At 46.8% G+C, this 9,915-nt stretch overlaps 1 protein-coding gene across 1 annotated transcript; it reads right to left on the bottom strand.

Annotated features, from left to right (window-relative positions):
* Positions 1–2,602: 2,602 nt before the first annotated feature.
* Positions 2,603–9,516, bottom strand: INHBB (inhibin subunit beta B). Its single transcript, XM_060262696.1, has 2 exons — positions 9,123–9,516; positions 2,603–5,254 (listed from the first exon to the last, which is right to left on the bottom strand). The coding sequence occupies exons 1-2, from the start codon at positions 9,514–9,516 to the stop codon at positions 4,479–4,481; spliced, it is 1,170 nt and encodes a 389-aa protein (XP_060118679.1). The 3' UTR covers positions 2,603–4,478.
* Between the last annotated feature and the right edge of the window lie 399 nt (positions 9,517–9,915).

Genomic DNA, 9,915 nt, shown 5'->3' with positions numbered 1-9,915 from the left:
GCACCATCGATTTATACAGGGGCATTATGATACTGGCTGATTTGTTTTCAATTCCCTTCCTAATAATTCTCCATGAATGTTCCAGCCTCTTTTTTTTTTTTTAAAGGTTTTCTGTTGATGGACCCCAGAGCAAGATACCATTCCAATATTCACCACAAAGGAAAAAGTCCCAGCACCCCTGCCCACAGCAGATTCACACTGCCACACTCTGAAGACTGAAAGGCATGTAAGTTTTCTTAGGAGGGAGTGGCAATTTTTGCTGCTTTTCCCCTCTCTGCAGGTCCCCACTGTGTTGTTCCTGAGAGCCCGCTGATCTCCCCCCTCCCCCACTGAATAAAATCCAGGCCTTGGTTGGTTGCAGAGGGGGAAATCAACAGGAATCCCTGTTCCTTCTATAGAAAAGTGAAGGGCACTGAGTTTTCTTAATTGTGCAGCTGACAATAGGGCTATGTCTCCAAATGTGTGCCTGATATTTTGAGTGCCCAGTACCAGTCTCCTCTAGGCAGTGATGAAAATCAAATAACTGCTTTGCAGGAGCTGTAATATTCAGATCTTGCCTCTGGTTTTAAAAAGCGGCGTCCGGGATAGTAGCAACGGAACGTTCCCCTGAAGAGGAGGTGAAGGAAGCTGTTGTTTGAAAAAAAAATGCGTAGCTGATTCCAAACCTTTCAAGATTCTTTAGCATGCAATGTCGGGGCCTGTTAGAACTAACTGATAAAATGTACTATGTCGCTCTCCACTAAACAACATTTGGACCTGTCTTGTGACTTCCATGAAAACAGAATTACTTAAAACAGCTTCAACGACAACAAAAAAATCTGCTGAAACTGAAATACAAATCTGTGGCGCATACAGTGCCATCCTAAACTGAATCTGTTGAAGCTTTAGAAGGGTATTAAGTCTGCTTCAGACGGCACTGAGAACATGTGAAATTATTGTGCAACTTGACATTACTTTGTTTTCAATTAAACGAGTGAATATTGTAATTGAAGGCTTGCTCTAGAAACCCCCCCTCCATCTGTCTAGGCAAAAAGAATGACTCCCTAACCATGGGTTTGGTGGCCTGGACTGGGCACAAAGGTGGGATAAAAATTCTGTACGCAAAGTAACATATATAAGGTGTATTTTGAGCGTTGTGACTGCAAATTATACAGACCTACCTTGATGAAATGTAACTGTGGACTAAAGGCCCTAAAACTGAAAACAGTGATAGTTAAAAGTGCCATTGTAGCTCTAAAGCGCAGTCAACAAAGCTACCGATATTCCGTTGTGCAGTTGCTGTAATACAAGCCTGTAAATGTCTGCAAGATTAGGCTCTGGATTATAAAGACTAGCCTTCATGACTATTGACAATGTGTTCCACTCTGGTAACATTTTGCTAAGCAAGCCAGCCTCAGGCAGCATTTATATAATCAAGGGAGTTTGCTGGTATCTTGCATTTCATTTTGGGATTATGTTGCAGCATGCTGAATTACAGAAAGACACAGTACTTCTCAAATGTCCCTCTGCATGAGGGACATTCTATATTTGAGCAAATTCCAGTTGCTGTCCCACCTCTAGAAATTACCTAGCCAGCTGGTTTTTAATTGTTCCAGGGAACCTGAGTTTTCCTTGAAGCTTGCCAGAGGTTCCTCCAAGGGAATAGCATACATGCTTCTCTGATAAATGACTTTGCTTGTTGTCAATTTTTACTTACATTGTGAAGTTACTGCAAAGTAGTGGGTGTGATACAAGCCCTAGGGTTGCTCGCCTCTAAGTGGAGCCTGAAGACAGCCCAGACTCACAATTGGTCTTCAGACTACAGGGGTCCATTCCTCTGAAGAAAATGGCTGCTTTCCATTCTTGCATTCTACCCTGCTCCGTGGCATTATACTCCTCCTCCCCAAACTTTCTCCCAGATCTTCTTTAGTGTATGGATATTGTGTGGCGGACAAGTCAATAATGAAAGCATTCCCTAAAAAGAGGGGTTTGGATCCAAACCGAACGGGCAATTTCTACCAATTCCCTCGTCCTGCAGCAGATCTTTCCCCTGCAGCAGACAGAAAAATTTAGTCTGGATCTAGCTGGGCCTAGACTTTGAAGGACATTTCATCCTTTGCCAATAACTACCTACAAATAGACATATGGTTACCAGCTCCAAGTTAGGAAATTTCAGGAGATTTAGGGGGGGAATCCGGGGAGGGCATGATTTGAGGAGGGGAGCAACCTCAGCCAGATATAATGCCACTGAGTCCACCCTCCAAAGCAGTCCTTTTCTCCAGGTGGAAAGATCTCTGTTGTCTGGAAATCAATTGCAATTCTGGGAGATTGCCAGGTCCCAGGCAACCCTAAAATAGAGGCATTGTTTAGTGCAAAATGCATTCCAAGAAACAGGGATTATACCAAGAAGTGCCATGTCCTTCTATGTTTGCAAGGGCTCCCAAATCCTTGGTACCAAGTTTCACAAACTAGTCAGTGTAACTAACTGCAAGAAGCTGCTGCAGTTATCAGAATTTTTTTCCTGTTTTTGTTTTATTTACTTAAACTGTACACAAATGTAAAATACTCTTGACAGCAAACCTAAGTGGAAGTTGTTTGGTATTTAAATTATTATGGAACAGAATCTACAAGGGAGTTTATTAAATAAGCAACAATTGGGTTTTCTTTCTTTCTTTTTTTAAAAAAAAAAGGTATGCACATCTTGCAATGCCTGCTATGTATGATGGTCTCGAAAAGACACTGACTCAAACACAACGGAATCCATTTGTACCCTGAAAAACACAAATTGGTAGGCCTCACAAGAGATCGTTCTGCATCATTACATGATATATAGATATATAATGGCCTTGCCACTTGGAGAAAAAAAATTACAATTAATACGTTGGCCTCTTTGGTTCCAAAATGTTATGTATAATACATTTCACTGTATTCATTTTTTTTTCTTGCTGCTATAAAAATAACCCTTTTTTCCCCCCCGAATAGCAGTTTCTTTTAACTAAGTCGTGCAGCTACGTCAGTGCAAACATGAAAAGCAATCGTTCACTTTAAAAAAAAAAAAAGAAGAAGCAAAAGATTTAATTTCAAGTATAAAAAAAATATAAAAAGTCATCTCATTTCAGTCCAGTTTTCTTCTAGTATGGGTCAACGCTTTAAATTGCATAGCTCATGCGGCACTTGCTTATAACCTAGAGACAGTGAGCAAAGGGAAGTACACAGTCAAGTGCCAACCATTCAAGGCATTGGAATCGGCAAGTGCTATAATAACGTGCATTCAAGCAGGTTGTGAGTGCGATGCTGTAGCGATGGGTTCGGAGCTCTGCAGCCAACCTCAGTACCCTCTGGGAAGGAAACTGGAATACAAACGCCCTGGTCTGACTCTCACGCTTCCTCTTTCGCTTCCCTAAGATTTGTTAAAATGTCCCCTGCCCGTTACAAAATGTACTGCGTTTTCTCTCCCCAGAAATGTATCCATTGTGTGACCGTATTTCCTCTTAAGGAGTCTTCGGTTGATGTGTCATATCACAGGTTGTTTTTTCCCTGTCCTCCTCCCTGATTCTCCCAAACATGCTCTTGCTGAGTCCCCTGCAGTGGAACACAAGTTGCAACGTTTCATGTTGCCTTTGTTCTGAGGAACATGAAGACGGATGAGAGGGAGAAGGATGGCTCAGCTCCTTTCTGGATCACACGGCAGGGAACGCAAGCCATGGAGGGGATGGGAGAATCTAGTAGCGTGTTAAAACATGGAATCACACCAATTCATCATTCAGAGGCACACTGCCACTGTTATCACGTACCTGTTCAGGTATATATTTATCTCTTTCTCTCCTCTCTCTCTCTCTCTCTGAGTTTTATCAGTATTCTCCACTGGAAGTGCGATAAGCCATTTGGGATTTTGTAAAAACAAAAATATTATTTAGCCTCAGTCAGAAGGGCTCACCTTGTTCAAGCAGGCAGCCTTTTTTACACCTCAGAGGTGATGGTGCTCATTGGTATGTTTGGTCCCTTAAATAACTCTGTGTGAGAATATATTAGATTGGGGGGTGGGGTGGGGGTTAACTTGCACTTCCCAGTGGTTCCCTCCCAAACATGGCTGGCCAATAGAAGAAAAGGTGACTGCCTCATTCACCTTTTTACCACTGGCAGACATGACTACCTTCCTGTGACCAGTTTTCCTCCTCCACCAAGCTGCTTTGTGCAAGTGTGTGTGCATGGATGTACCTGTGTCCTTGGGGGTGTGGGTGGAATTAAGGTACTTCATAGCATTCATTTATAAGTGGTAGCACATTTTCGTGTCCGAGAGCCACAAACTGCCACTGTCCTGACAACGGATTAAAATGACAATATATCTTTGTTGTTGTTGTTGCCGCCGCTGCCTCTGCAGTGACTTGAACATCCACACCTGGAAGGAAGAAACACAGCAAAACACCCTCCAATTCCATTCACTGTGAGAACATACTTGCCTCCCCCTATTCCCTCCCCTTTCAAAAACACCCTCCAAATCAGGCGCAACCGCATTCTTCCACGATCATGTTAGGAACGTCCCTCTTCACGATGTTGTATTCATCGTCAAAGTACAACATGGACATGGAGCTAAGTTTGGTTGGGATGCAGCAGGAGTTCACGGCGTTTGGGTTCAGCTTTCGTATGCGGTACTGATTCACAACCGCCGTGTGAAAAGAAGAAGCTGATCCCGGGATGCCAGCCAAATAGTTTGGGCAGTTCCCCTCACAATAATTCCCATAGTAACCCAACGGCGCTATGATCCAATCATTCCACCCGATGTGTCTGAAGTCAATGTAAAACTGTTGCCTGCAACATAAATCGGTCCTGCCATCGCATTCCAGGCCTCTTTTCCGGATTCGGTGCTTGTTGTCAGCCAACCGGGCTTGCACCACCACAAAAGGCCGGTGAGATTCGTCCTCGTGTTCCACATAAACTGGCAGCACGGAGAACTCTTCGCAGCCTTCACACTGAACGTCCAAGTTCAGTCTCCTTTCTCCTTTCTCAAACAGAGCCTGGATTGCTTCCGTCATGGGAAATGTATGCCAACCACTTTTTTTGAGGTCCACTTTTTTTTCAACCGCATTCCACTTGTTCTTAGCGTCCAGGTCTTGGAAATACACTTTGACTCGAACTTTTCGCCGGCTGCCTTTCTCCAAGACATAGGGAAGCAACTTCAAGTAAAGCCACAGGCTGGCCTGAACGACAAACAAGTTCTGATTCCCTTCGTTGGAGATAAAGAAGTGGAGACGCACTCTGGAGGAGGCCAGGTCATCTAGGATATAAAGGGGTAAAGAACACAATGCTGTCAAGTCCAAAAGACATCTTTTAGAAGAAGAAGAAGATATTGGATTTATATCCCGAAGTCTCAGAGCGGCTCACAATCTCCTTTACCTTCCTCCCCCACAACAGACACCCTGTGAGGTGGGTGGGGCTGGAGAGGGCTCTCCCAGCAGCTGCCCTTTCAAGGCCAGAGTCTCAGAGCAGCTCGCAATCTCCTTTCCCTTCCTCCCCACAACAGACACCCTGTGAGGTGGGTGGGGCTGGAGAGGGCTCTCACAGCAGCTGCCCTTTCAAGGCCGGAGTCTCAGAGCGGCTTGCAATCTCCTTTCCCTTCCTCCCCACAACAGACACCCTGTGAGGTAGATGAAGATATTGGATTTATATCCCGCCCTCCACTCCGAAGAGTCTCAGAGCGGCTCGCAATCTCCTTTACCTTCCTCCCCCACAACAGACACCCTGTGAGGTGGGTGGGGCTGGAGAGGGCTCTCCCAGCAGCTGCCCTTTCAAGGACAACCTCTGCCAGAGCTATGGCTGACCCAAGGCCATGCCAGCAGGTGCAAGTGGAGCAGTGGGGAATCAAACCCGGTTCTCCCAGATAAGAGTCCGCACACTTAACCACTACACCAAACTGGCTCTCCTACCAAACTGGCTCTCCTAGGACACATTCAGGACACATCTACCTCAATTACAGCGCTAAAAATAACATCCCAAAATGACCTAAGCTGATGCAGTCATCAACTAGAAGTAACAAAGCATGCTGGGGGGGGGGGGTCTTAGAAATATATTACTGAGCGAGATCTAAGAGACAGACTCATCAAGCTAAAGGTGAAAATTACATATCCTAAGAAATCAATATGCAAGAAACAAGTAAAGTCACATGGCTTGAAAGCCATGAAAGGAACCTTGAGAGCACCTGGGTCAGCGATAATTGATTGGTTTTTTAAAAAAAAAAAAAATGTTGGTCTGGCAAAGGCAGCCTTCATGTATAATTTTCCCAGGAAGCAGGGATTGTTAACAACCAGGCTACATTTTACTGAGAAAGGATTTGGTTACAATTTGGATGTTCTGTAATCTCATCCAGCAGCCCCATGATTCTTGGAAAACACAAGCACAGTTTTCACTAAGACAGTAAACTTCTGTCTGAGATGTACCACTTCTGACTACAGGTGGGCCACATAGACATAGAAACCTGCTGCTGGTGGCATCTCCTTCCTGGTATGCTAGTTTTCTAGGTACATCCTAGACTACCTTTTCCTCTCTCTTTAAAAAAAAAACAAAACCAGAATGTAGCTTCTCAGGCTATGGCGGAAGAATGGAGCAGGGGCATAGAATTATTAACCTTTTCTCCTTATCCAGATATCCTATCCCTTCTGGTCTCTCACTTAAAATAACTCAAGTGTTGCATTTTGATTTTTTTTTTTTTAAGTCGATCAAAAGAATCACAAAACTACACATAACTTATCCTTTCACTCGGAGAATTAGGCCTAAAGCCACTTCCACTTCGGATAGCTTGCACCAATACCTGAACTCAGCTGAACTAACTTTCAAGTAGACATTCGTGGTTTCAACCAGATTTTTAGGTTCTTTACTCAGTTTCATAAACTTGAGTTCATATTTGTTTAACAGCTGTGCTGACCTTCCTAACCCCCGTGCTTCTATATGTCATATTCGTCTGGTACATAGCTGCACGTGTATCAGCACCATGCCCTGGAACTACCTATACCCTACCAGTAGTTAAAGCATAAACCTACACACAAGATGGAAACATACAAATATGATAAGCAAGCAATAAGCAAATAAAGATGCAACATATACAATTATCAGTGATATTGGTTTAAAAAGATAAGTATAGTGAAGAGAGGAAGAGAGCCACATTATCTAAGAGATCTGCCCATCTTGCATCACACTGAGTCAGTCCATCAATCCATCTCTTCTTTGCTCCACACATATCTGTTACAGTGGTTTTCAAACTACAGTGGTTTTCAAACTATTTAAAGAGAGCCCTTTCTACACCTGTTGAACTGCTGAGAAGGAACCATCTGCCCTAGAACCCCCACGTATCACTAGAATACAAGCCTATAGTTTCAAGACTCACAGTTTCAGGCCTCACCATTCCTCATGTGAGCTGAGAGTGTAAGTTAACACACCAAACCTATACCTATGGCCGTACATTGTAGTGGAAAACCAATAAATAGATGACCCACTTGTACTGAAGAATCCTTGATTACCTTCCAAGAAACCCCAGAATTTCCTGTAAGTTTGAAATTTGGTGGAAAGTTAGACAGAAAGAATATAAATTCTTCTGGCAATTTGATTCGCTAGAGAGATGTAGATAACAAAATGCAGAAGGTTGAAGGAGAATGAGACAGATAACAGCCTGGGGCCCAAGTGAAAAAATTTAGCTACTGTGATTAACGCAATGCTCTTACATGGCTTTCATTCTAGGTGATGGCCACTGTTGATACTTCAGAAGAAAATAGATTTAAAAGTATGGCGATGAAAATCAACAAAGATTAAAGACCTAAGTAAGACAAAAAGATAACTATTTTTCAAACAGATCAAGGATAGGTAGAGGGGTTGTGCTATAAAGAACAGAAGAATCCTATAACAGTATAGAGGGATGCAAAACCAGTAATACACACTCCCTTGGGTGTACAGTCTAATATCTCAGTGGTACTTAACTTCCAACTAAATATGTGTAGAACTAGACTGGAAATGCTACCCCTGATTATTATGAATGAATGCAACAGGGGTGACCACATATGATAACATCTAGGGCATAGGAAAGATGGATGGGCTCTGTACTGACTCATATATCTGCAGAGGACATGTAGATGAAAGAATATGGGATAGGGAAATGGAAAACTACCCAAAGAGGTATGGGCTAAAGGAAGAAAGGGTACAAAGGCAAGTCAGACAAACATGTGAAGAAGATAAACAGGTGGGATACCCAAGTGGGCAGTGTGTGCATGTAAAAGATAATTGTTTATATTAGCAACAGGGGTCTATGGAGAAAATAGGCATGTGTGGTAGAGGAGATGGATGGTAAGAACAAATAGAAGAATAAAAATGAGTCTGAATGAGGGGAGAAAAAGGCAAGGGATGGAGATGGAAAGATAAAACGGCAAATAAGCAAGACAGAGCACACAATATTTAGTGCGGCGCTCTTGCAAAGGTATTTCAAGGCAGGATAGGAGCAAAGGAACTTTGGTGGGTGGAACAGGTACATGCATGTAGAAAATATAGGAACGGGACCACCGAATGAATACTTAGGGATGGGAAACGGGTGAGGTCTGCAGGTTCCCTGGCAAATGGAAGATGTAGAGTAGGTAACTGGGTGGGTTAGAAGGCACGAGAGCTGGCAGCAGGGGTGATATCTGCCCAAAGGAGTTTAAGCAGAGCATGCACCAAAGACATCAGGGTCTCAAGATGGATGGAGAGAGTGCAACGGACGGGTGGGATGGACGGACGGATGGACAGACAGGTACACAGGCAGACGCTGGTCCCCAAGGCAATAATGAGCGCAGAGGTGGAGCGGCCAGACGAGAGAGTTGGCAACTCCATGGGACAAGAGTTCGGTCTAGAGAGCAGCCAGGCACACACACACCCCACGAACAGGTTGACGGGTAACAGAACTGAAGGACAGATGGATGGAAACCAGAGAGAAGAGGGTCAAACAGGATCAGATGGAGCAAGGCTGGGATGCAGAGGGGAAAGCCGGAGAGGTAAGGCCAGCGGGACAAAAGGCACGACGGCCAAGGTGAGGGGCAGCAGCGGTCTGCAGGAGAGCAGTCGGCCCCAGACGGAGAAGGGCGTCTGATCGGCGCCCGGGGGGGCCCAGAGAGCCAAGCGGGTCGCACCTGTCTCGGCGAAGCTGATGATCTCGGAGGTCTGCTCGTGGGCCGGCGGGCCGGCGCTGGCTTGGCCGTCGAGGCTGGGGATCTCGACGCGCCCGTCGTCGCGCACCTTGCCGGCGTGCAGCTTGCGCAGCGCCGTGACCATGGCGGCCCGGGGCACGGCGCGGGTGATGTTGGGCCGCTGGCGCAGCTGCAGGCGGCCCAGGATGTGCCTCTTGACGGCCTGCAAGAAGTCGCCGTCGGGCGCGCCCGACTCGTCGGGGGGCCCGCGGAAGCCGCACGAGGTGCAGGTGTCGGGCGGGCCGGCTCCGGGAGGCGTCGGCGAGCCCGCGGCGCCCCCCAGCAGCAGCAGCAGGAGCAGAGCCGACGGGGCCCCCCGCCGAGCCGCCCCGTCCATGCCGAGCTGCAGGCAGCGCTGCTGCGATCCGCGATCGGAGCCGGGCGCGGGGCTCGAAGGGGCGGCCGAGCGCCGGCAGGGGGGGGGAGCGATGGCGGGAGGCCCCCCTCGACGTGAATCCGGCCCGGAGCCGCTTCCCGAGGCAGCCCGAGTCGCCCTGCGGCCTCGCCGGGGTCACTCGACGGCGGGCAGCTCCTTCTTCATGGTCGCAGGCAAAGCGGGCGGGAGGGCGGGCGGGAGGGCGCTCTCGTTTAGTCCGGGATCCTTCGGGGGAGGGGGGGGCAAAGGGGAGGGGGGGGGAGGTGGAGGATCGACCCCGCGCGTCGAGCCGGTTCCCAGCGGCGGGCTGCAAGGCGGGGGTGCTTCTCGGGCTCTGGCCGCGATGAAGGGAAGGGGGCA

Source organism: Heteronotia binoei, chromosome 21 (assembly GCF_032191835.1).
Source record: "Heteronotia binoei isolate CCM8104 ecotype False Entrance Well chromosome 21, APGP_CSIRO_Hbin_v1, whole genome shotgun sequence".
NCBI classification, from domain to species: domain Eukaryota; kingdom Metazoa; phylum Chordata; class Lepidosauria; order Squamata; family Gekkonidae; genus Heteronotia; species Heteronotia binoei.
This window is presented reverse-complemented; position numbering and strand designations above follow the sequence as displayed.

Excerpts from the sequence above, each read along its gene's own strand:
- INHBB (XM_060262696.1), bottom strand. The coding sequence starts at position 9,516 with ATGGACGGGGCGGCTCGGCGGGGGGCCCCGTCGGCTCTGCTCCTGCTG. Across the intron at positions 5,255-9,122 it reads CATCAGCTTCGCCGAGACAG|ATGACCTGGCCTCCTCCAGA; the intron begins GTGCGACCCGCT and ends TTTATATCCTAG.